General features: G+C 43.8%; 11 protein-coding genes across 11 annotated transcripts; 4 read left to right on the top strand and 7 right to left on the bottom strand.

Annotated features, from left to right (window-relative positions):
- Positions 1-198: 198 nt before the first annotated feature.
- On the top strand, positions 199-1,404 carry RAD55 (LALA0S07e01420g1_1; the record flags this gene model as incomplete). Its single annotated transcript, XM_022771362.1, has 1 exon — positions 199-1,404. The coding sequence occupies one exon, from the start codon at positions 199-201 to the stop codon at positions 1,402-1,404; it is 1,206 nt and encodes a 401-aa protein (XP_022629277.1).
- Positions 1,405-2,544: 1,140 nt separating this feature from the next.
- Positions 2,545-3,303, top strand: SPI1 (LALA0S07e01398g1_1; the record flags this gene model as incomplete). The annotated part of the gene is made up of 1 exon (XM_022771361.1): positions 2,545-3,303. One exon carries the CDS (start codon positions 2,545-2,547, stop codon positions 3,301-3,303), a length of 759 nt encoding a protein of 252 aa, XP_022629276.1.
- A 1,682-nt stretch (positions 3,304-4,985) lies between these two features.
- On the bottom strand, positions 4,986-7,400 carry UBP3 (LALA0S07e01376g1_1; the record flags this gene model as incomplete). Its single annotated transcript, XM_022771360.1, has 1 exon — positions 4,986-7,400. One exon carries the CDS (start codon positions 7,398-7,400, stop codon positions 4,986-4,988), a length of 2,415 nt encoding a protein of 804 aa, XP_022629275.1.
- Positions 7,401-7,810: 410 nt separating this feature from the next.
- On the bottom strand, positions 7,811-8,743 carry SHU2 (LALA0S07e01354g1_1; the record flags this gene model as incomplete). Its single annotated transcript, XM_022771359.1, has 1 exon — positions 7,811-8,743. The coding sequence occupies one exon, from the start codon at positions 8,741-8,743 to the stop codon at positions 7,811-7,813; it is 933 nt and encodes a 310-aa protein (XP_022629274.1).
- A 271-nt stretch (positions 8,744-9,014) lies between these two features.
- On the bottom strand, positions 9,015-10,361 carry LALA0_S07e01332g (LALA0S07e01332g1_1; the record flags this gene model as incomplete). Its single annotated transcript, XM_022771358.1, has 1 exon — positions 9,015-10,361. One exon carries the CDS (start codon positions 10,359-10,361, stop codon positions 9,015-9,017), a length of 1,347 nt encoding a protein of 448 aa, XP_022629273.1.
- Positions 10,362-10,777: 416 nt separating this feature from the next.
- PET122 (LALA0S07e01310g1_1) lies at positions 10,778-11,656 on the bottom strand (the record flags this gene model as incomplete). The annotated part of the gene is made up of 1 exon (XM_022771357.1): positions 10,778-11,656. The coding sequence occupies one exon, from the start codon at positions 11,654-11,656 to the stop codon at positions 10,778-10,780; it is 879 nt and encodes a 292-aa protein (XP_022629272.1).
- Positions 11,657-12,052: 396 nt separating this feature from the next.
- Positions 12,053-13,338, top strand: OXA1 (LALA0S07e01288g1_1; the record flags this gene model as incomplete). Its single annotated transcript, XM_022771356.1, has 2 exons — positions 12,053-12,088; positions 12,193-13,338. 2 exons carry the CDS (start codon positions 12,053-12,055, stop codon positions 13,336-13,338), a joined length of 1,182 nt encoding a protein of 393 aa, XP_022629271.1.
- A 231-nt stretch (positions 13,339-13,569) lies between these two features.
- BEM2 (LALA0S07e01266g1_1) lies at positions 13,570-19,488 on the bottom strand (the record flags this gene model as incomplete). Its single annotated transcript, XM_022771355.1, has 1 exon — positions 13,570-19,488. One exon carries the CDS (start codon positions 19,486-19,488, stop codon positions 13,570-13,572), a length of 5,919 nt encoding a protein of 1,972 aa, XP_022629270.1.
- A 1,135-nt stretch (positions 19,489-20,623) lies between these two features.
- On the bottom strand, positions 20,624-21,709 carry MYG1 (LALA0S07e01244g1_1; the record flags this gene model as incomplete). The annotated part of the gene is made up of 1 exon (XM_022771353.1): positions 20,624-21,709. The coding sequence occupies one exon, from the start codon at positions 21,707-21,709 to the stop codon at positions 20,624-20,626; it is 1,086 nt and encodes a 361-aa protein (XP_022629269.1).
- A 223-nt stretch (positions 21,710-21,932) lies between these two features.
- On the top strand, positions 21,933-22,250 carry PET100 (LALA0S07e01222g1_1; the record flags this gene model as incomplete). Its single annotated transcript, XM_022771352.1, has 1 exon — positions 21,933-22,250. The coding sequence occupies one exon, from the start codon at positions 21,933-21,935 to the stop codon at positions 22,248-22,250; it is 318 nt and encodes a 105-aa protein (XP_022629268.1).
- A 246-nt stretch (positions 22,251-22,496) lies between these two features.
- LALA0_S07e01200g (LALA0S07e01200g1_1) lies at positions 22,497-24,296 on the bottom strand (the record flags this gene model as incomplete). Its single annotated transcript, XM_022771351.1, has 1 exon — positions 22,497-24,296. The coding sequence occupies one exon, from the start codon at positions 24,294-24,296 to the stop codon at positions 22,497-22,499; it is 1,800 nt and encodes a 599-aa protein (XP_022629267.1).
- Between the last annotated feature and the right edge of the window lie 628 nt (positions 24,297-24,924).

The following is a 24,924-nucleotide window of genomic DNA, read 5'->3' as shown; positions in this document are numbered from 1 at the left end:
AACCTAATTGTAACATTACATAGCATACAAAACTCGGCAATGATGTAGAGGTAAACTACGTCGATGCACTCAAATAAGCTTGCCTGTGATCCCTTATACGTCTCTTAAGTTTGGGTCAAAAATTTGGTTTTTCGTTAACTCATCTCATCTCAACTTGAACTTACACTCGAAGTGCACGAACCATCGCTATAAACAGCGATGTCCCTTGGCGTTTCGCTGTCACAGCTAATAGTCGAGCAACCTAACCCGTTGCTGAGTGGGTATGAGGCGCTGGATCAAGTTTTGAATGGTTTCCAACCTAAATGCATCTATGAAGTGTTCGGTCTTCCAGGAATGGGTAAAGTTGAGTTCGGCATCAACTTGGCAAAGAGGGCTCTCCAAATAAATCGATCGACACTATGGATTGACGCACACCATTTTACGCAATTAGACGAACTTGAAGGTTTGAATCATGTCAAATTTGATAAGTTTACGCATTATGTGTTTTACTTTCAACAAATGTCAAACCAGAATAGAGGGGACAGCCATGAAGAGGAACAGATATACGAATTGATTGTGATAAGAGGACTGTCCAAAGTAGTATCGAGCTATCTACACAATGGTTCATCATCTCAAGCGGTGGATTCTGCTCATCAATTCAAAAACAAGAGTCTTATTACGCTGTTCACAGCGATGACGAAGTATGCCCAACGCTACAAGACTGCGATTGTGATGTTGAATGATGCTATGAACACAAGTTACCTTACGACTGGGTCCCACAGCAGTAGTTCCAGCGACTCCTGGACTTCACAGTTCCAGTCTTACACCGAGGAATCACCATTTCTGGTGAAAAGTAGCAAACGGAAAGCCGTTCAAGTTCTGCGAAGTGCGTTGGTGGCGAACCTCGGTGTTGGGAGCAAGGATCAGGTCTGGGAGGTATTTCTGAAGCGACGAATTGGTATTTTCTGGGAATGGGATCGATCCAGGCCGTGGAATCGAGTTCCCAAAAAACACAGGGTAGCAATGGTGCAAAATCCTAGTATGGGGATCGAGGGAGACGTTACTGTGCCACTACTGCAAGACCTCAAGAGCGACAACAAGGCACTGAGTCAGTTACAGTTGCTGCAAGGTGAATCGCATGACGATGCGGACAAAGGATTGGTAGGGTTGGATGCAGCTACTAGCGCAGAAAAAGAAGATACAACTTTAGGGAGGGCGTTCAGTGAGCACGAATGTTATGATTCATCTCACCCATCACAAGAAGCAAAGCGGTCTAGACTTTCACCAAACGATTGGTCCACGTTACCGTTCACGCCAAGATTGAGCAATCTACATGAACCTACAGATCAACAAGAAGAGACAACAACAGCTGCAGCGGTAGAAGCAGCAGCAGTGTTATACGATAGTGAGGGAGAAGGAACCTAGGCAAAGAGCGGGGGTACACAAATGTTTTGCGCAAATAGACTGTTGGGTGTTCATCACTTCCAAAGAGGTCTGTGATGATCTTGCAAGCCACAGATCATAGTGTACCAACCAATGAAAGAACTCATAGCCACTGTGCAAAAGATCATGTTCACTTTGCAAAAGATAACAGATCAATACCCAGTTTGACGCCGGCACCAAAAATATCTTACATCAGTACAATCGGTTCATCAATCATTGACCATGTACTTGAACGCACACCTCAGTACTGAGGCGTATGTCCCGCTTGCAACTGCGTTACAGTCGCATCTGCACTAAGGTCGCATACGTACTATCACAAGGTACCCCTCAACACTGATTTTGCAGTTTTCAGGAACTTTCGCAAGTACCCTGTCGAATCACTGCTGCGTGCATATGCACGTTAGCTGCACCTGGGGTTTGCCTGCAGCATTGTTCAATCTCATTTACTTTGGAATGAGGGATCTAGTGGTCCACTATCGGTATGCTCAATCCTGTTTCGACGTTTAATCTATGCTTGTTCCCCTCACAGCAGTAGCCAGTAGCATAACGACAAGCACACGGTGAGCCACCTACTTTTTTTTTTTTTTTTTTTNCCCCTTTTTTTTTTTTTTTTTTTTTTTGCACGCTTGTCTCCCCGACTCAGGTCTCCACACTTGTGCCCAGTGCGAGCAACTGTCAAGGCATCTCCCAATGGTCCTGGGATGCCAAGACCTCTTCGTCTTTTCCGTTAAGGGTAAAAAAATCCAATAGCTTTAAGCGTTCGGTGGTGCAGTAGCTTGCAGGCAAGTCTGGCAGTCCCACTCACAAAGGCTAAAATTAAGTGCATGTGGTGTTGTTCGTAATGCAGTGGGGCAGCCGTCATTTTTGGGTGGTGTTGTGCTTCTTTTAATGAATAGGTCGTCTTTCATCGAGAGGATCCAAATAACACCGTACCGAACGTCAGATTGGTTTAAAAATTGGAAAAAGTGAGAAAAAGAGGGTATATAAAGAGCCTTTGGGAATCCCGAAAATGCCAGGATAAACCATATGCTGTGAGCTCCCAAGAATTTTTTTCCGACAGCATTCGCTCGGTAAAGCAACCACTACACTCGCTAAATCTATTTTTTCGAATATCCACAAGCCATGCGTTTCGTCAGCATTTTAATTGCCGCTATTCTTGGAGTAACTGCCCAAGCACAATTCTTTGCGAACTCGTCGATCGCATCGGGATCCTCTGTGGTTACCAAGGTTAAGACCAATGCTGTCACAGTCTTCACCACTTACTGCCCATCGCCTACAGTATTTACATCGTATGGAGTGACATACACAGTTTCCCAACCAACGACTCTCACTGTCACTGTTCCAAAATCCACAACCACTCAAGCTGGATCTGCTGCTTCTGTGAAAGTTACTCAGGTCTCAGTGGTTTCCATTTTGACCACCTACTGCCCTGCGCCTACTACGATAATCACTAACGGTGCATCATATACGGTCACCAAAGCTACCACGCTTACAATCACTAACTGTCCATGCACCGTGACCAATGTGATCGCCAAGTCTACTCCTCCTGCCTCGGGCACCGTTGTGACCACATTCGTGCCATCGCCCACCACCATCACTACCTACGGGAACACTTACACCGTCACTGCTCCTACAACGCTAACATTGACGTCCGGTACTACAACTCCCGTTAGCCTCATAACTACGGTTGCTGTTTCCACTGGCTCCTCCGGTCCTGTGACAAAGACCGCTGTGATTTCCTCAGGCTCTGCGGGTCCTGTCACCTCTGTGATTTCCGGTTCAACCAAAACTGCTGCCGTCTCTACATTCACAGGAGCTGCGAATAAGGTTTCTGTGGGTGGTGCAGCTGGTTTCGCCGCAGTGTTAGCTTTGTTGATCTGAAAGCAACGTCAAATACAATTTTTCAATTCTAAAGCATTATCCCAACAAATTGTTAAAAGCAATCGTTGGTTTCGTTCGTTCTGTCACAAAGTCCAATACCCGAATGGCTTAGACAGTTACAAATTAGTAGAAGGCAGTTTGAAATGTCGCAGTGATTTTGAACTCAAAATCTGTGCTGGCACTTGATTGCAGCGTTTTTTTCACTGGCATGGCTGCGTCTACAGAAAATTTTATAGGTTATGTCTTACGAGTGTAACATTTAGCGCTACACTTCCAACAATGATTCCAAACCATAGTATAGACGAGTGGACAGCCCTCTGTAACTGCCCTAAACCTTTCATAGGGTTGTAACTCGAAAAATATAATTTCGTACGTGTGTGTCGCAAGTTGTTGATAATTAGACGAAGCCCTCGATACTGACGTTGAAAGTCTCCGTACATCTGCGAATAAGAGAAGAGCGAGATCTATCAGTATAAATTTGACGATTTGTAGGAAATTTCACTCAAAGTAACTAGATCAAATGTAATTGGTATATATCACCCTGCATTAACGATACCTTCCGTCCACGGAATCTTTTTGTCATGATAAATTGATTCAGTTCACCAAGAGAGCCCACTCTGGTTTGGAATACTGAAAGGTGGACGACTGAAGGGCGGAAACATGCTAGCTTCGCCCAAAGGTACATCTCTACCAAACTTTTGTTGTTTACGGCTGCTATGAAATCAAGGTACTCTCACTCAAGTCTAGCGGTGACTTGACCCCAGGTTTCTACAATCCAGGACTCTTCTTCTATTGTAAAAAGGATTTCCATCGTATCATAAATTTTAGGTATCCCCCTGCGACTACCGTTCGCCCTGCCCCGAAGGAAAAAAGAAAGACTTTAGGATCTAGATGGAGGAGATTCCCCATTTACTCAAATACGATATCTCAAGGTAGGCGATTGCGGTTCGTTCTGTATCCATATACTGGTGTTCGTTGTCAAGGTAGCAAACCATGAAAGCTAATGTATTCTTGTCGCACTTAGCCATGGAAGCTATTAGCACTACATGAAGAAGGGCTGTAGTTGCATTTCTGATGTCGTCTAGACCATTGTTACCTCAAACCACGCAACATATGATTTGTAAAATTTGTCTTCACTACAGATAGAATGGGTCTCTTGCATTATTGATGCGAGTTGATCGTAAGCGCTTCTTACACAAGAGTGATCTTGTCTTAGAAAAAAGTAGCATCTTAGATACCAGGCTTTGAAGCTTTCCTTTGGAATGTAATTTCATCGGAGAGTTAACAGGAATGTGTAAATCAAAAATGTGTAAATCAAAAAACCTTTGAATTGGTTTCATGCACCGCTGTAGCTACAAAGCGCATACTTTCGCCTTGGTGTCTAAGGTCAGACCTCTTATTGAACTCAATTAGTCTTAAAGGTAAACAAGATTGTCTGATTTCCAGTAATTTTGCTCATAACATCAATTGCTTGTTACTTGATTCGCTTGATCGAGGCGCCTCGAAGAACCCACTGGGTGACACCTTCAACTTACATATATCAAGAAGCCAGAATCACCACAGTACTTACACGAATGCTTACACCGCTCGCCACCAATTCAAAAATCAAACTCTGGTACTCTGGCTCACCCACTTCTCAATCTTCTATATTTCATTCATTACACATTTTATTCAAAGACACATTAGAGCTTTTGGTACAGCAGTATGTAGGCAGTCCTTGAGTCGTTTCCTTCTTCTCCTCCACCGAGAACATCATCTTTTTCCAGTTCCTGCAAACTGATGTCATCTATTCTGTACCACTTGCTGAGATTTTCGTCGAAAACGTCGCATGTGTAGTGACCACCACTAGGGCTTAAACCATGGTGATATACTACACCTATTAGCTTGTAAGTAGATCCGCCAGGTTTGTAAAGAGTGGTGTTCGTCGCTATGGACTCGGTTGGTATCGTGAGTTCATGACCGTAGTCAATCTTCCTCCGAATCTTCTCCACTCGACCACTGTATGCATTGTAGTTGACAATCTTAGATTTATCCGTGTTATTAATAAACGAGAATCTTTTAAGCTGTATTAGAAGGACCTGCGGCAGTTTATCAATGAAAGTTTGCTTTTTTGCCTCTACACTGTTGCCTGTAGTGGTCTTGAATGGAATCTGTTCAGACTCGCTGAACTTGCGGAATGCACTAGCAACATCTTCAACAGCAGGATCGGATATGTCGAGTTGAATGGTTTGGAATGGATCAAGTGTAATGGATTGGGGTTCCTTGTTTTGTGGGACATCTAGAACAGAGCGGAATTGGCCCCCAAAAATGACAGAAATAGGAGACGGCTCGACTATAACGGTTCTCTTGGCTGCTGTCTTAGTCTTTTTGCCTTTCTTGCTTGTGCTGCTAACTTGTTGCCAGCCTTTCTCTTGGTCTTCTTCTGAATCATCGGAAGCGAGGCCATACTTCTCAAGCAGATTCTTTAGCTCACTTGAAGGGTTTTTGATAAAATTTGCGTCTTTGTAGGTGGTCAAGTTCCTGATAAGAACGATCTTAGAATGTTCGTCGTTGAGACTCTTGATTAATTTCAAAATATCGCTCTCCGAGAGTATGCATATGGATTGCACAAATTCTTCGTGCAATTGGTCGAGTAAATGGGTCAGGAATTCTTCTGCATCCTCCTGGTGACCCCATCTTAAATCCTTGAATTTAGAAAGCTTTGATAAGGTTTTATAGAAACCCTCTGGATTTATGGCGTCCGCTAGTGCCGATGAGATTTCCGACAAACCCTTCTCCACTCTCGCTGCTTTCTCTTTAGCCAAAATTTGTTTGTCAAATTTGCGGTAAAGTTCGAGACATGCATCTAAGAGAGCAGAGCCAGTAGGTCCCATCTTGGCCGCCGTTTTAGCGCTGATCAAATTCAGTAGATTCACGAATGGTTGGCAAAATAAAAGAGTTTGTAAGATTGAGCTCATGAAACAGATGTTCCCCGAGTTTACGATACCTCTGGCAGCGATAGTCTGAACAGCCATTCCGGAAGTTTTCAAATTCTCTGTGGTATATTTGACGTATTCTGGATCAAAACAAACCCTCAATGCAACTACACCCACGGGCTCAAGGCTTTTGATCGTGGGAGGTATGTATTTTTTGTCCTTCTTGTCCGCGGATGTAGCGGATTTTGAGATTCCACTGGTACCTGCAGCACCTAGCGCCACCGCAGACCATGATTTAAAGCTCTTAGGAGGAGCAGTAATCACGGGAACCTCTGCAGGTTGTTCCGACGGTGCAGCTCTCTCCTTGGATTCGACAGCGGCACTGGATTTTGGAGTGGATTGGATCTCTGGCTGAATGGAAGGCGCTGTGGCAGGTGCTGTTTGGAACTGTTCCGTAGTATCCTGGCCATTCTCCATTTCAACGTCACCATCGATATCGATGTCAACATTGACATCAACTTCGGCATTAATATTTTCGCCAAGCTTATTTTCGAGCTCAGGCGTTGAAAGCTCTAAAGGGAAGCCAAATTTTTCATTCAGAGCAGCGAGAGTCATCTTGGCTCTATTGACCTGAGCGTGACGGAAAGAACCAGCGTCAGTGTTGACGAAAAAGGGATATTTCAATTCAAGATCAACGGTGCTGACGGAATTGCTGTTACCAATCTCAAATTTGTACTGATTTTTGATAGTGATTGGGACACTCTTGGCAGTACTACTCGCCGTCGCATTGGTGTTGGTGGATGCACCTGAAAGTGATCCACTCTTGTTGGTGCTGCTTCCATAGTATTGGTGGTCGTTGTTCTTATTCCCATTTTCATGTTTGTTGGTGTAGTACTTTCTCTTCTGCCCACTTGGAGGAGGCACAGCATGGTTACCACCATTGTTCCCTCCAACATAGTACATCATGTTAGGATTCATCCCATAACCCATGAATGGTGCTCCTTGGCCCGCGTACATGTCCATTGGCATGGGATAACCGTAGCCGTACTGTGCTGCGAAATTGTTAGGGCTCCCGTATGCACCCATTTGATATTGCATATTAGCAGGTGGCACAGCTGGTGAGGTGGGCGGATACATGGAATACGAGGCATCTTGGCCATCTTTCGGTAGGTTGCTGGACATCGACACTCAGCTTCAAGTAATGCAATAGATGACGAGCTTCGATTCAAAAAAAAAAAATTAAGCTTTTGATGAAGCAAAAAGCCAAGAACCTCGGGTTTTTTAGGTTTCTAAAAAGACTCACAGAATTGCCGGTTCTAATCCAATTCTAGCCTTACCAGCAATGCTAAGCTCGTCGTATGGTAAGCTGTCGATCAAGAGCTTCACTTGGGTATATGCTTCTAGGTACTAATATTGAAAAATTTTGAAGTATTAAACCTAGTGACACTCCTCCGTGTAAAGCGATGGACTTCGAAAACTTCGATTTCCGGCCGTAAGATGTCGCCAAATGTGCTTGGTGTGGTGAGCTAGGATACTGAGTATCCAGTTGCTTGGTTTCTTGACATTTTGCACAAAATGTGGTCATTCTGGCGTTAGTCTACCACATTCAAATGCAGATTTAACCACTCGTCTAAATTGTGCACTGTGATCAGATAAACGGTCATGTTCGTGTCGGTAAAGTAGGAAAGAACCCGAGCGGAAGTCTGTAGAAGAATGGCAAATGCCAATAAATGAGGACACATTGCCATTTCATGACGAAAGTAGTGCTGGACGTGATCAGCCGGGTTGTGGGGCAATTGTGCGAATCTGTCTGATCGCTGTGGTACGTGGTCTGTGTTGAGATCTTGAACCGCTCGAGAATATAGAGTGGTTTGGTCGGGAGGGTCTGTGTTTGTAGGTTTGATGATGTTCTGAAGAAATTGGGTGTTGAACTCCTCGCACGAGCAGAACCACCGGTTGAGGTCCACACAAACGGGCGGTGTTTGGTCGTTGTTCTGTTTAATCACTAATCTGTTTACAATCCTTTGTGCGGGATCGTCGTCGTAGAGCGCGTCAACCATGTTCTTTCCTTGGATGCCGGACGAGACATTGCACTTTTTTTGTGATGTTTCCCTTGAAATACCGGTATTTGCAACGCCATTGAGATCGCGGTCTGTGTCTAGTTTCCGCTCTCCTGTAGCTTGTTGAGCACGAGTTTTCGTTGTTTCCGGGATATGGTTTTTTTGATCTTGTTCCAAACTCTTTTTCACGAGTTTGTTCTCTGAGCCGCGCGATGGGGAGCTAGAAGCGACAAAATCACGATCAGGTTCAGTCTCGGTGCTCTCGCTGTGTTTACAAGCATTTCGCGAATCATCGAACAGGTAGATAAACATATCTCTGGAGTCTAAGAGCGACATCGCTCTCACGAAAAGGTCCCCTGGAAACAGATGGTAGAGAAAAGACACCACTCCGTCATTCAGGTCACCTTCCTCTGTCAATAGGTGCGATAAAAGCTGTGAATAATCAACATACGGGTCGTTTGACATTTCGTTGATCTCGATGATTTAAAAGCCTTAAAACAACTTCCTCGAACTTACGCTAAACTGGCCATCACTCCCCGACTGTCGATTCTGGCTGATAGATACAATTGCGAGAATTGCCCTTAGCTTGAGCTGAGTATGTTGTGTAGAAAGACAATTTAACCTTCCAGTGATTAAACTTGGTATATTATTATACACATACTATTATTTACAGCGTTCTTTTGTCTGAATCTTGACGTGATGAGCTGATATCATGAAGGCGAGTCCTCAAAAACTTCTAAAACTCTAGATTGTTTTTCTTAGCGTAATCTTTGGCTACTTGGCCCCACAAACGGACGGCTCTTTCGATTTCTTGAGAAGTTAGGTAACTTACACTCAGTCTGACACTTCTTGTCTCCCAACCCACATGATTACCAACGACTTCGAAACGAGAACCGTCGGGTATATCCACATGGTGTTCTATAGATAACGTGTCGCAAATCTTTTTGGATTCGTAGCCTTCAGGAAGAGTGCACCAAGAGAAATAACCACCTTTCTGAAGCTCGTATTCGGTTTTCCGCGGTAGATACTTTTTGATGCTGTCGTAGAGGACTTGACACCGTTCGCCCAAGATGATGCGAGTCTGTTGGACCAGTTTGGCACAGTCACCGTTCTGGATCATGGTGCCAACAATCATGGAATTAAGCTGCGAAGGTGTACCACCGGATTTGTTGGCTCCTCCTGCGGCTAGTTGTAAAGCCAAGTTTTTGTTCACACTTTCCTGATACCCGAATCTCAAACCTGGGGCAATCAATTTGGAAAATGTGGTGTTGACGATGGTGTTACCGTAATCTTGGTTAGAGCCCTTGAACGTGGCTCTATCAAGGTGTGTGAATCTTGGCACTGGCTTTGGCAGTTTTTCTGTGGGTTGTTCGTAGTCCAACAAGTCGTATACGTCATCGGTAATGATCAGCATGTCGTGCTTACGAGCTAGCTCGATAAGCTTCAAACGGAACTCCAAGGAGTAAGTCTTGCCGCTCGGATTTGAATGCGTGGGAATCAGGTATATGACGTACCTGTAAAGTTTTTTGGGCTTCAAGTGCGGCGCGTTTACCACTTGTGGGTCGTCATGGTGGTTTTCGCGCTCGTAAAGCCCGTCGAAATGCTCCAAAAGCTCTTGAAGCGTTTGCAAATCCAAACCATCGTCTTTTTCACGAATCGCACTGATTTTCCCACCAAATCCAGCGTCAATGAATGCCTCGTTGATCAAGAAATACGTGGGTGTTACCACAAATGCCTGTCTTGTGTAGCCTGTGTGTGGAAGCGTGGTTTGTAGCAGCAAGTTCAACATTCCATAGGAAGCCCCTGATGTCAAAGTGATACTGTCAGGACGACTTTTAACCTTTTCATCGTTTTCCAATTGGAAAGCTTCGTTGCTTAACTTGCACACAGCATTTCTCACCCATTGTGCGCCAGGATCCGATCCGTAAACCAAAGGATGCCTATTATCGTTATCATCGTCATATTCTCGGCTTTCTGGTCCTAACAATGCCGTGGTAGCTTTAAGGATCTCTGTTCTCGGCAGCAACTCATGACTGATCCATCCTCTGAGGAAATTGATACGGCTCCTATGAGACGCTGTCATTTACCAAAAAACCTTTCAAATATCAAGAAAGATGGTAGTTTCTGACTACAGTTGCCGACGATGCTCAACAACGATAAAATCCGACTTCTTAAGTACTATAAAACCGCTAATGACCACTGTTTTTGTCGGTCTGTCCAGGCATCGATATTTTCGAGCCCTTAGTGTATTGATTGACGAACTTGTTCTAGTATATCTACACTATCAACACCGATCTGGTAATCCAGATCAAGAAGACTATAAAAAAGTCTTTCTAAGAAAGGAATCAGTTGGCGAACTTGATGGAGAAGCAAAAGTTAGCGAGTTAACCATCAGATAAACCGCCGAGAGCGTTAAAAGATAGATGTACTTGTGCCGTAAGAGACGGCTGTTGTTTTACGAGGGAAAGTGGTCGCGACAATCCAGATTAGTTGTTACTTCTATAGAGTATGTTGTGCTTTTGTAGTGGCAAGAATCGTCTTGGCTCCGCGTGGTGGAATCAAAAGATGGTTTTTTGTCAAATACTGCATGAGTTTGGTGGTTCTGTACAAATCGCCTCGCACATAATGCAACAGGATAGAAATGGAATCGCTGTAGAGTAGGGTGCGATGGGATTCCTGAAAATTGCAGAAAAGTCTTATCTTAAAATCGATGTCCAACGCATCGTCGAGCAAGACCATGTTCAGCAGTAGTGGTAAAGTTGTGGCGTTTTTGATCGGAATTTTGTTTTCGCTGAACAACAACAGTTCCAACAGCTCCGGATCAGCGTCTTGTGTAGACTGCGAGAGGTGCGGGAAATCATGGATTCGTAGTGCGCATGCAGGGCTCACTATTGCATCGATATCTTGTAGGAAAACTTTCCATTTTTCCCGGAACGTAGTGGTGGATCCGCGATTGCTCTTAGCGAAACTCTCCACTTTGATGCGTAGGAGCTCATTCCGGAACTTTTCAAACCCGGGTTCCTGGCCGTAGAAGGACTCGAAATGGTCACAAAGCAAAGAGGGCAAAAACGGCTTATTCCCATTTAGAGCCAGTGTGCCGATAGCACACAGTAATGTAGGTCTCACCGCCAAAACTTTGCGCCCCATCACAAACCGGTACCATAGCCAATCTACAGACGCGATATGCGCATGCTGGATGCTTTTCGCCAAAAACAAGTGCAAGAAGTTTTCGTCCAGTCTATCTAGTGGTAATTTCTTGACATTCTGTAACAGATGGTCAAAATCCAAATTCAAGCATTGGGCGATGAGCTTCTGTCGTGTTCCTGAGTCCAAACCAGATTTTCGAGCCGCATACCCCAAAACATAACTGTATCTCATTCAACCTCGGTAAAGCTCAATACGAAAGCGGTTATCGAATGAATCTGCCTTGATATGGAGGGTTATTTCAACGAATAGCTCATTAGGCTACTTATAGATCGAAAAAGTAGCTATCTCGATCGTCACAGCTCTGTTTTCGATCCTGAAAATTTGCGGATGCTCGAAATTAGTCCGCTCAAAAGTGCGCAGTGTTATCAGGACAGTAATTTGAGCTTTTCAATGCTACTTTAGATCGAATTCTGTCTTGCCTAGATCTGGCGATGACCTCTATACTCTTAACATTAGAATATTAATACTGAATAACTTTCAAGCTGAAAAATTATGGAATCTGGCAAGAAAATCGAACGTTGTTGACTCGAAGAAGATAAGGGCTGGGCTTAATAATTTGGGGCGGAAATGTTGCGTATATGTACCGGTAAAAGTGCTCAAATTGTAAGTGAAATTTTGATCTATTTTGGTGGAAAACTCATAGTTTTAGAACCAAATGTCATTGTCTCTACTTTACTAACCAAAAAACGATATTTCGTTAAAACTAGTGCCTGAATTCTACTTTCAGAACCGCAAGATTGAGGTCTGCAAACTATCAATTTGCAGGTGCCTCTTTTGTGCGCTTCAACTCCTCCAATTCCTCTGATCCACTCGTCTCAAAATCGGAAATTCAGACACAACTACCGTCATTTGACGAGACTACATCATCTGCCGTGGATGCTGGTTTGGCAGTCAGCGATCAGATATCGCAGGTTGTCGGAGAAGCCTCGAGCCATGTGGGATATCTCAGCAGTATAGGCATGGCCAAGTCGTGGTGGTGGCCACCTGAACTAATTCAGAACATCATGGAGCAAATTCATGTGTATTCAGGTCTACCTTGGTGGGGTACGATTGCCACTACCACAATTTTGGTGCGTCTTCTGATGTTTCCTCTTTACGTCAAATCGTCTGATACCATGGCGCGGAATTCTAAAATCAAGCCAGAAATGGACGCCATAAATGCAGAGCTGATGGCCGCTACTGATATGGTGGAGGGCCAACGCGTCGCAATGAAAAGAAAGAAACTAATGGCAGATAATGGTATCAAGAACAGGTACTTAGCAGCTCCCATTCTTCAGGTGCCGCTAGCCCTGGGCTTTTTTTCAGGCATCAGGCAAATGGCTAACTACCCTGTCGACGGCTTCACCAACCAAGGTATAGCATGGTTTTCTGATTTATCCTTGGCAGATCCATATCTAGGATTGCAAATCATCACCGCTTCTGTTTTCATCTCGTTCACGAGGCTCGGTGGTGAAACGGGTGCCCAGCAATTTTCGCCGATGATGAAAAATGTCTTTACAGTTCTGCCTCTACTCTCGATTCCAGCAACCATGAATCTCGCTTCAGGGGTGGTGTTGTATTTTGCTGTTAATGGAGCTTGCTCTGTTTTGCAAACTTTGACTTTGAGAAACAAGTGGTTCAGACAGAAATTGAACATTGCAGAGGTTGTTAAACATGAACCAACACCTGGCGCGCCTGCGAAAGGCATTATTGAGACTTTCAAGGAAAATATGGAGAAGGCCAGGCAGCAGGCAGAAAGGAGACAGGCTATGCAGGACAACGAGAAAAAATTGCAAGCGTCTGCGAAAGAGCTCAAGAGCAATAAGAATATTAAGATTGTTCACAGAAGCGATTTTAAAAAATCCAGAAACTGAAACTTTTCGTCATTCACATCAGCGGCTGATTTCTGACCTGTAAATAATATAAACCGAAATGTGTATCACAGAGTTGTACCCGACATTCACGACTTACTTTACTTTGCAAGACAATCAAGGAATTGAACATTTGCCATTATCTATCTTACATGCTAATGCTATGCACCAATGTTGAAATTATATATAAGTAATGATTCAAAGCTGCGAAATGCTAGCAATGAAATGCGAATTTTAAAAAAAGTCATCTGGTTTCCGGATGAATGCCTGCAAGAGTGCTTGTAAGGCACCCAAGCTTGGTCCCATACTAGCGGCAAGATCGTCCTGATCGAGGAAACTCATTGAGAAAACAATGGCGAGATTAGTCGCGTCCATGCGATTGTTCTCGACATGTTGATCAACACGATTTAAATGTTCAAATGTTCTTTTCATCATGTGGAAATTGTAAAGCGGCAAAGTCTTCAACGCGTCGCGAACCCCTAACTTAAATTGATCATAGTCTATTTCGTTCGATTTGTGCTGTAGGGCGAGATTGACAAAATCTCCTAGCTTTTGCTTAGTGAATAGCGAGTCCGGAAGTTCTCTTAGGTAAAGCTTGAAGCAGCCAGCTATTGTGTTGATTTCAAACCATCTGTCATCTTCTAACGTAAAGGTATTGCTCACCGCACCTTCTTCATCAAAAGCCGATTTGAGGGCATTAATACTACCCACAGATCCAGGAACCCTGTAGAGGCCCATTTCATCAAGACCGCGAAGTTCGATCTCCTCTAGTAGCTTCACTACAATATTGGGAATTATGCTGCCTTCGCGTTCGCACACGTCTTCAATAGGCACCCCAAATATCTTGTTTGATGTTTTACCTTTGTATTTTTGGGAATGGAAAGAATACCTTTTGGACAGATTTATCAATCTTAGCCACTCCATCATGTCGTGGTGACTCATAGCTTGGAGAATATGCTCTACTCCATTATCCATCGTGATTTTGAGACTGTGGTCGGCCTGAGGGAGTTTATTGATTCCGTTAACTGGAATGCAAGACTTGATCTCAAAGGTCCTGATGGAGTATACTGGTTTACTGTCCTTAAACACACTTGACGTGATATCGGGAAGTTCGTAAGGCGATATTGAACCATTAGGCTGTACGCCGCTCAGCAGAATTGCATTGAGCCCATGTGCAGAGGATGAACTCGAGAAACCGCCAATTGAAAACGGCCTTCTGAAGAAACCACCTAATTTTTTACCCATACTTCCATTGCTATGAGAAGAAGAGTTTGAGATAACAGAGCTTCTTTGAGTTGGGTTGGGTGCGAATGAGCTCCGCTTCATAGGAGAATGGTCAACGGGAGAACTCTGTTCTCGTGACACAAGTTCACTACCAATATCCCGGGTTGATGCGGATGTGCTCAGTCTGTTCCTGTGTTTTACTGCTTGCTCCAATAGATTTTTACGTTTATTATCGTTGTTTTGAATATTGAGTTGATTCATCTTTTTCTGATCGCGTTTTATTTTGTCCACCTCTGCAATAATAACACTGTTGAAAAGCCCCGCCGTTTGATATTTATTGGCTCTCGCCTCTGTTGCTGCCGTTTCTTTGGCGACTTTTCTAAAAAGTTTGCCGCTGTCAACAATATCTTGAAAGATAGTTTCATCATCTCTGATAACTTCTTGTGGGACCGAAGAATATGGGAGCATCTCTCTGAAATTCGTGATTACGTTATTCACGAACCTTCTCTTATCAAAGTTTATCATTCTTGAGTTTTCGATACTCATGTTAGGTACAAACTGGGAAATCTCCAAGAGCCTGGTTATTAACCAACCAGGGCAAGGTGTTAAGTTTTTGGATTTTGAGACTAAGGACTCATCAAATTCGACAAAATTTTTTATCTGGCCACTTGCACGTTCCAATACAGCAGATATATCTTTGATATCAGCTGCGCTGGACCCTGAGAGCTTTCCGTATGCTTCCTTCCAGAACATCTCAAAGTATCTCGATTCTGGGGCAATGAGAGCATTGCACAAACAGCTTTCAAGAAAAGAGGGAACATGTGGAGAAATTGCAGTGGTAGTTTTATCACCTTTCCCGTCGTGAAAAAGATCCATTGATGAATTCTTCCAATGTGTTAAATTTAGGAGCTGCAAAATGACAGCGCATATGTTTGTTCTGCTCTCGACGGACTGATGTGGATTGGAAATTTGAAATACCAAAAAGTTGGACACAGATCTATGCAGTTTGATGATTAGCTGAACTGAAGCAGGCAAGTGTTCGAAAAGGAGATCGCCTTCCTCTGTCGATAAAGTTGTTAACCAAGTGAAAACGTTCACCACTTCCAGGTCGTCCAAGTAAGAACCAGCTGACTGCACAATTGCCTGGGAGATAGAATGAAGGGGATACTGATATAGTGAAACCAGCGATTTATTCGAGAAAAGCTCTAGCATTTCAGAAACATCAACCCAGTCGTGATTTGAAACAAGAGACATTCGATCGCTAACGAATTCATCTAGTTCATACATCCAGTTTGACAGCCCACCGTAGTCAGCATACGCTAGATTTTCGAACGACTTATAAAACTTATTGCAAGAAGTGACGTCATCTGTATTTTCCATGAGACTTTTCATGGAAAGGGTCTTGACTTCTTTAAGAAAGCCCCGAGTTGTTCTTTGCACTTTACTGATGCCCAGAGGTCGATACAGCTGCTTTTGATAGCAGGATTTCAGCCTTTTGAACAGAGTCTTTAACGTAACGTGAAGATTTTCAATTTCGCTTGTCTCATCGCGAAAATCAGGTTGACTGTACCTGCTTTTCGCGAATGCGTCCAGTCTTTTCGTCCACTCATCATTAATCTCTTGGTCCATGATTTTCAGAATATCAAGGAAAGTTGTGTTGTTTGTTAAACAATCCGTGAAATCTGAGTAATGCAGACTCACTAAATGAAGAAATGACTCCATAGCACCAATCTGTATTTTAGCAACATAAGCCAGGCTGATTTCGTCATCCTCTGTGATTTTGAGATCCCATGCTGGAAATTTGGTGTTACTATTCGTGGCATCGAGAAATCCGGAGAACCTATTTGAGCTTGCTCCACCTGCATATCTTTGTCTGCCATTATTCATGATTCGACAGATCGAAACAGCGCCGCTTACAGCCCCAATAAAACGCTTTGCGAGATTCTCGAGCACGATGGTAGTCGTGGTGAAACTTTTATAGGTGTTGAAAAAGGTTTCGGTAAAAACGTCATTGTCCATTAATAGTCTAATGAAGGCACAATCAAGCGGGCCAACTGAGGCATGATCCGGAGTTTGCGCGCGAATACTCTGACGTCTCCGTTCGTGCGACAGATAATTTTCCAAGTCTTCGGTATCAACCACTTTCGAAAAGACGCTTGTGGTTAAAATCAAGACATCAAAGAGCTTTTCGAGCGTAGCAGACTTAAGCACGACTTGAATATGTGACTCATTGATGGAACCAGAAGATTTGCCCATTGTGCTGAAGAAGTCTAGAGATTCCATTGTAGAGCTGAGTCGCGTCAAGTCTTGAGAATCCCTGGTTGTATTTATTGACGAGTGCTGGGAAAGTCGTTTCGGCGTTTCGATGACGACACTTGCAGGTCTCGATCTACCGTCGATGTCGTCAACAGCCTTAAAAACTACATCGTCTGAGACATGGAACATGTCCATGTCGATGTTGAAAGCATCTCTGATGAGCTTTAAAAGTTTTTGCTTATTCGACACTTTTGAAGACAATTCTTTCGTTATAGGTTCATCGATATTTTCAACACCAGTGATTCCGCTTTGATCGTGTTCTGAACTCATGGGGCAAGTGATGGCTGATTTTTGCACACCAGTGCTTTGAGCGCCACCAGTTGCATCTCCAAGAGCGATGCCGGCGGCACCTATTAGAGAGTCGCGGGAAAAAAGTGAGTAGTTTGGTAACAGTTGATTAAAGAGCATTGGAAGGTAACTACCTGTCAATAGTGCGCTTCTTCTTGAGCTAGTTGCCGAGTACTCCTTTTGATCGATGCGTGGAGGTTCCATTTCCAAACTCAAGTTCATGATCTCATCAATATTCATAGGTTCTTGATCCAAATGAAAGCGCCAAAATTGATAAATCTTGGTTGTGCATTTAACGTAGTTATCCAATCTTAGCGGTGGACTAGGGTCTGCTTCTTTATCATTTCGTTTAGCTTGTTCTATACGTTGCTGCCACTTGAAAAATGCGTTTTTGGTACGATGAATCTTCTTCTCAAGATACTTAAATTTCGTTTCCGATGGAAGATCACTAGCATTTATCGACAAGTCTCCGAAATACGGTATAACGTTTTCTCTTGTTGATGCGCTATTCAAATTAGGGGGGGCCAAGATGAAGACGCTATTGCTAGATTTCGAGGCGATCTTGCGCCTGTCTAGTTGCACGATAGTGGGGACCCAATCTCTGAAAATAACTCTGAGTGTTTGTTCTGTTACATGTTGCCAGGTAGACACAAGTCGGAGGACAGGAATAGAGCAGATAATAGTGGCAATTGCCAGCCATGAGACCATATCTCCTATTTTTTCGAAACGGCAACCCAGTTGCACCCAAGCGGCTAATGTCTCAGCCGTTTTCTTGGGTGAGTAAGTGGAACGACTTGTAAATAAATGAGATATCATGAGCCTTCCAAGATAGTGAACATTTTCGGAGTTTTTGAAAATTGTTGGATTCATTTGAATGTGTTTTTCATTGTAATTCGACTCGTAGAGGAGCGAGTAATCTCTCTGCGGGCTCCATTCTCTGAGAAACTTCAAGTTTATTTGATGAACGCCTGTAACAAATTCGTCTAGGTCACTCTTCAAAAAACTATCGACAGATATCAACTGCTTCAGTTCAGTTGGATTGACTTTTTGTCTTGAAAAAGAACACAGTTGATTCAGACTGTTTTGCCTCTCGACAATTGCTATCTTCAAGTTAGTGGATATCTCATCGTCGTGTAGAGATATTACATCGACCAAGTTGACGATCTGAGAAAAGAGTTTATCGTCCAAGAGAAATCCAGAGAAAACGTCCAAGACAACTTTAACTACCAGCGCCAGCCTTTCCGTCATCAAAGAATCGGCCTTTGCCGATATTTGATGATGCTGTCTTGCAGAATTGACCAATTTGACCCGATGCCTGGTAAATGTCACTCCAAATAGCTGAAAGATGGCCAAAATCGTTCCGAATCTATCAATCAGAGGAAGAATAAGTAAAACATCTACTATTTTTCTGGTTTCTTCGTCGCTGAGAGGTGGGAGAAATAGTATCATATGGCAAATACTTTCGTTAGAGCCGGACAACAGTCGTCCGTCTTTGTCGAGTTTCAATTGAGGATGTGGATACTCAGAACTCAAGTAAACTAGATCTTTTTGCTGTCTTTCTTGTGAGATATTATGATCGCTCGATGCTAAGCTCTGTTGATGGGTAGGTGTTGTGGGTAAAGAGTAACCGGCGTCCGAATACATGTTATCTGCAAGGTGGGAGGGCGGAGGCATGGTAGGATCAAAATATTTTACATTGCCAATGCCGCTCTTGTAGAGATTGAGTACTGGACCTCGAAGGGCAGCTCTGTGAATTCTGTAGGAAACGGGCTTTTTCGCTTGGAGCTGCGGGTCTAGCGATGCGCCATTACCATAAACTCTGCTTTCGCGATTACTTGCGGTTGGAGAAGCAGCAGCCTTATTAACCCAGCCAATTTTGAAAGTATGGCTGTCATAATTGTCCCCATTTAAAGATGGCGAAGGCCCAGTTCTCATAGTCGACGGGGTCTTAGTAGTAACGGCGGTGGACTGCGAAGATAAAATTGACTGGTCGTCAGCAATTGTCGTGCTATCATCGTGGGAGACAGCTACGTAGTTTGCGGTATCGTTTTCGATGTCGTCTGTTTCTCTGTGGGACACGAGACTTCGAGACGATTTGCTGCTAGTTTCTGAAAGATACAGCGATGGCGACGAATTCAGGGTCTTGCCAAAAACCGTGGGTCGTTTCACAATCGATGGCGAGTGTGATGATAGCGAGTGATTTGAAGCGTAGTTGTCCTTTCGATGGTTTGCAGCGGAATTTTCTCTCGGACTCTCGCTGTGACCGTTGTCTGACGCAGCTGAAGACGATTTGCGGCCTCTGCCGGACCATCTCAGTGTTTTCATTATCTATACCACCAGAATTCAGTCTTGTTCTTCTTGAAAAACACAGGCTTCTTCTTCAGAATACAACAGTCAAGGCTTGGTGATATGTTGTACGACTAATCTGTATCAAGATATATGCACGATTGGTTTCACTATTTTCCTGAAGGAAAGCTTGTCGAAAAACAAGCTGGTTAATTGTTTGGTGACACTACCCTAGCTGACCAAAGAATCGAGAAGCCGCTTGGTGCTCGAGCTAATCGAGCGCTGATACCGGTTTGAGTTGTATAATCTGAAACTTAAGTATCCGATCTGGCTGTTTTCAAAACTTTTATGCTCTTCTTGAAGACGAACCGTCCCCTTGCTTAGCACTGTATACGGAATGGCTTGACATGACGGTTCAGAAGTTGAAAAGAGACGAATTGAACGTTAAGGTGAGGGGGTTAAAACCGCTAGAAAGTGTTGAAATGACCAGGAATTTACCACCCGTGAGGAATTCCGGTTTTTCCAGGGTTCTGCGGTAATCAATTGATGCGACAGCAGATAAATTGGAAAGAGATGGATGTCAGGTCTAGCTTTGAGTACAAGAATAATAGGTGGTACGCAGACGACACAGCAAAATCGAATTGATAGCACGGCGTTCTCTATGTAGGTCGTATGCGTCGAGCTCTTGACTTGAATAAACTCGACATTTCTACAGCATAACTTGAAAACTAAGTATCATTTACACTGCAGCATGTTTTTTGATCCGGGAAGTTGTGAAATAAGACACGCTATACAGGACCATGCGACATTTTAACTTTACAGTAGCTATTTCTGGCCGATAGATGGAACGTTTAGCCTTTTGTTTCTCGTTCTTAGAAGTTATTGTATATTGGACGACAGACTTGTCAGATAGATATTAATGAGTTCTCTTGCCAAGAACATTGTATTGGCCTCGGGAACAGTGAAAAATCGGAAAAAACCCGTGTTTTCTCAGATGATCAAATAAATATTCCGTATTAGGTTTAAGGAACCGAGATGGACCTTCATGCGTCTTCGTTTTTACAGCGTTTTGCATTCTTGTGCCAGAGCTCCAAAAAAAAGACATTTTCTTTCAGTCTTGAAATTATCATGCCACAACTGGAGAGAGAAGCGAGTCGGCTCTGAGTTGTGAACTTCAAAGACTCATCTGTGCAAGCTTCAAAACAGTTTCCTTCGACGAAGCTCCGCCAATGAAACCTGCAGCATGGATGAAAATGCAGCCTGGCAAACCACTCTTTTCACTTAATTCCTCGTCTCTCAGTCCTCTCAAAGGCTCAGGCAGACCCTTTCTGAATTTGAAAGATGTAGCAGATAGCGAAACAGTGGACACTCTCCATTTTCCAGAAGAATCCGCAAAAAGGACAAAAAGTATTTGGTTTTCAATCCCACGCTCCTTTTCAATAGTATACAGATGCTCCTTCCATGGGCAAAATTGGCTTAACACGATGATCTTTCCCGAGGCATCAACGTCGAATCTGGCATCGATGGCTTCTTCCACCAAAGTCTTGGCTGGGATCCAGGACTCGCCGTAGCCCTTGACAAGGTTAGTAAAGACGCCGCCAATAAAGTCCGATGCCTTAAAAAAAAACTCATCAAAAGTAGCATCGCTGCTGTCCTCATTCCAGCGTGGATTCATGCCGGAAACAATGCCTGGAATCGTGATGTTTTTGTCGTGGAACTTGGGTTTCACTCCCAGCTCCTCACTGTCGAAATTGCTGATACCGTTGTCATTAGCGTCCAAAGACTCTATAAAGTCTCTGTAGACTTTCTGATATAGAAACTCAGCCTGGGACTCGGTCAACTGCGGTTGCAGAGTCTTGATGATATCTAGACCAAAGTGCTTGTACACAAGTCCCGCGCTGGATAGCTTAGTCTTGTAGTTCTCACTGAAGGTCTCTGCAAACTCACGCTGGTGATGGTCTAATAGGCCCTTGGCCTCATCATATTTGCCGCTCACATCCACTACAATATCGCTTTGTTCCCAAACCGAAGGTTCTCTTGATCTAACAACGTTAGCGTCTTTGAACTGTGGTAAAATTCTCAGCATGTACACTGCTAACGCTTCATCAGCGTGGAATGAGCCAGAATGTGTGCAGATCTGTTTAACCATATTCAACTTTGTTCTTTTGAATGTAGACATAGATGTGATCCCAAAAACAAGTGCGATGCGATGAGATGAGATGACTTCTTGTTTGTCAAGAATTCTGAAATTTTTCAACATCATGGAAATTATTATACATAAAGTGTTAATTAGTGAAGTCTCGACGATGAGTTAGTTGACCATGATCTTTGTAAACTCTACAACATTCTAGAAACACAGAGGAGTACTGGTCTCCATTCAATTCGTGATAATTGAAGCTTCTGTGCTCTGTTAGATTCCCAAGTGATCAGTATTTCAGTTGAAGTATCTAGAGGTATTTTTCCAATAGAAGAACCTTCTCATGATGAAGCTTCCTTTCAAATACACCAGGTCTCAACTTGAAGTTTTCCGCTTTGCATTTTGTCTCTTATCACCAGTGGCAGTTATGTACTACATCGGTATAGATACCGACAAAAAGCTGAACGTGCCAGGGTTTTGGCCCGACCCTGAGACTTTGAACAAAATACCCAAGGAACCATACGAAATAAAAGCTGAGCTAGCAAGAATGAAAAAAGAAAGACTCGAGAAAAGACTGCGTCTTGAGAAGAAGATCTCAGAGGAATACGGAATAGATATTGAAGCTGAAAAAGCTCGTATCAGGGGGCAGATGAATGAAAAATAGACGGAAAAGTCGTTGGGGAACGTTTTGAGACCAAGGACTCAGACTTCTCCATTGCTCACAGCATATGCGGAGATTTATGTGGACACCAAGGGCTCTGAAATGTTATGAATCATAGATGTATAAAGCACGAAACTATATGACAGCTCGAAAAAAGACATTCCATTTATATTATTTATCGTTGGAAGGCGTAATAGATTGTACATTAATTCATTAAAAGACTATTTTCTCGAATATGTAACTTTTGAGCTACTTAGGGTCGGCTTCTGCATCAGTCTTGCCACTGTGTAATACGGGTGAGTAGGCGTACTTGGATTTCTGCCTGATTCTAGCCCCGAAAAAGTAGAACAAATATGGAATAGCGCAGCATGCTAGTGCAATAAAGGCCATTAGAGTAGTGGCCCATTGGTAGTCTAGTCTGTGATACATCTGGATCGTGAATAGTGCCACTGAACCACCCCACATGGATCTAACAAAAGTCTTGGCTGCAAGACCAGATGCCGCATAGTGCTGGTAAGAGTCGACAATGTAATTGTTAGCTGGGTTGTAGAGCATCAAGAACCCGAATCCACAAGCAAACCCACTAAAGCACGGACCGGCCCATGAGATGCGTGGGAAAGAGGACCAGGCAAAGGAGAAGAGGCCGATGGGAACGAACCAGCATCCGATCATCATGGGGATCAATCTGAGTTCGGCGGGAGGGATTTCTCCTCTGTCAAGGTATTTCTGAGCTCTTTTCACGTAGTCTTTGTTGAGGAAAGGTGAGATTGCCGTGGCAAGAAGAACTCCGGCGCCTACTGGAATGAACATGAGACTAGTCTTGATGGGGCCAAAGTGTTTACCCTCGGAGAACACGACGGGGAAGGCAAAGAAAAACATGTACAAGAGGCCGTAAATGACGGTCATGTACATGGTAATGAGGAAAACGATCAACTCCAAAAGAAGCACCATTGGACGTAGAAGAGTTTCAGAGGTGACTTCCTTCAAAGTCCGGATTTTGATCTCGCTGACGGTCCTGTAAGTGGGATCGTTAGTTATTTTGCGGAGATGCTTGGCTCTTGCTCTTAGAATCTTCTGGTGATGAGTTTCTGGCAAAAACATCACTACCACCACGTACAGGCAGGCGCTGAAGATCAACATGAACCAGTAAACCCATCGCCAGGAGCACTTTACACTTAACAAGGACCCTACGATGGGGCCCATAACAGGGCCCAAGAAGGGAGCGGCAGAGAAAATAGACATAGCTACGCCTCGCTCGGTGCTTCTCCACATATCACTTAAAGAACCGCCGATCAAACACATGGGCGCACTGAATGCAAGTCCGTCCAAAAATCTGAATGCTAAAAGTGTGCCAATGTTTTTTGCTGCTCCGCAAGGCACGATAAAAACAACAGCGATAAACAGAGTCACTTGGTAAACTGGGTTACGTCCAAATTCTTCCGAGAGCGGTGCAAATAGTAAGGGTCCCAGACCGAACCCCCACACCATCAGCGACACACAAAGACACATAACTTCGGTGGAGCAGTTCAGCTCGTATTTGGGCGCTTCCAAGTCGCCTGTAATGACCGCAGACATCATGGCAACGTCAAAGCATACAGCGCCAAGTAGAACCGTGTACTTCCACTTGTAGGCCTTGGTCCAGTTACGTGGGTCGTCCCGGTCGTCTTCCACGAAATCCACAATCCGGAGTTTGCTGTCCTCGTCTACCGGGTATTTCCATTTGTCGTTAGCATTAAAGGACGAGTTGGGAGCTGGGGTCGTTTCTACTTTTTCAAGATCGATTCCTGATTCCACTGGACCTAAACCGTGAGTATTGGACTCGTAGCGGGACAAGATCTTTTCTACACCTTGTTTGTTCTGCGTCAGGATTCTATGCAAATCCACGGCACTGTCGGTGTTGGCATTGACGAGAGAACTGTTGAGCTGAATTTGATGTTGCACGACGTTTTCGCTGTTGAACGAACTGGTAGCAATGACTTCCTTTTTTTCGCCATGAGGCCCTTTTTCGGATCGCTCTGAATCAGTTTCCAACGAAAGCTCAGAATTCATCTGCGGAAAGAAAAGAGACGGTTTGTTGCGAATAAGAGAAAATATATACCTCACTGGTATATGTGAATACAAAATATACCTTCTCTACCCAACGAGTTCGATCTTTGACTGGCCTCGAGACCCTGTTATATATACACCAAGAATTGCCGGCCTGTAACGCTTTTGTAAGAGCCGACACAACACTTATGAGCCGATCATCGATTTTCGGCTGATAACTTTTGATAGGCGCGTGAATCGAACCGTACGTTATGGCATTAAGAGCCGATTCAGATCGTAAAGAAAAATCGCGTGGCTTTATCAGCCGACGATCGTCATTTTCGAGTCCCGTGATCTTGACTATTCTGTAAACCCTTTATGTACCATAGTAGCTATTATAAAGTCCGAACTGGTCTTAAACCTCTGTGGGTTGCAGTGCCAAGATCGAGCCTTTGTTCAATACGGTCTCAAATTGAAGCCTCGCCAAGGCCTGTAGCCCAAAAAAACAGGGTCCTATACGTAACGTAAAGTTTAGTTTGACAAAAAACCATCGATCAAGGGCTAGCTGGGGCTGCTTTCCTCTATAAAGAGAAAGATTTGAAGTTTCGTACATATAAAGTGAATGTATTGTCTGTATACGGGACACAATGGA

Source organism: Lachancea lanzarotensis, scaffold LALA0S07 (assembly GCF_000938715.1).
Source record: "Lachancea lanzarotensis genome assembly LALA0, scaffold LALA0S07, whole genome shotgun sequence".
In the NCBI taxonomy this organism is placed as follows: Eukaryota; Fungi; Ascomycota; class Saccharomycetes; order Saccharomycetales; family Saccharomycetaceae; genus Lachancea; species Lachancea lanzarotensis.
This window is presented reverse-complemented; position numbering and strand designations above follow the sequence as displayed.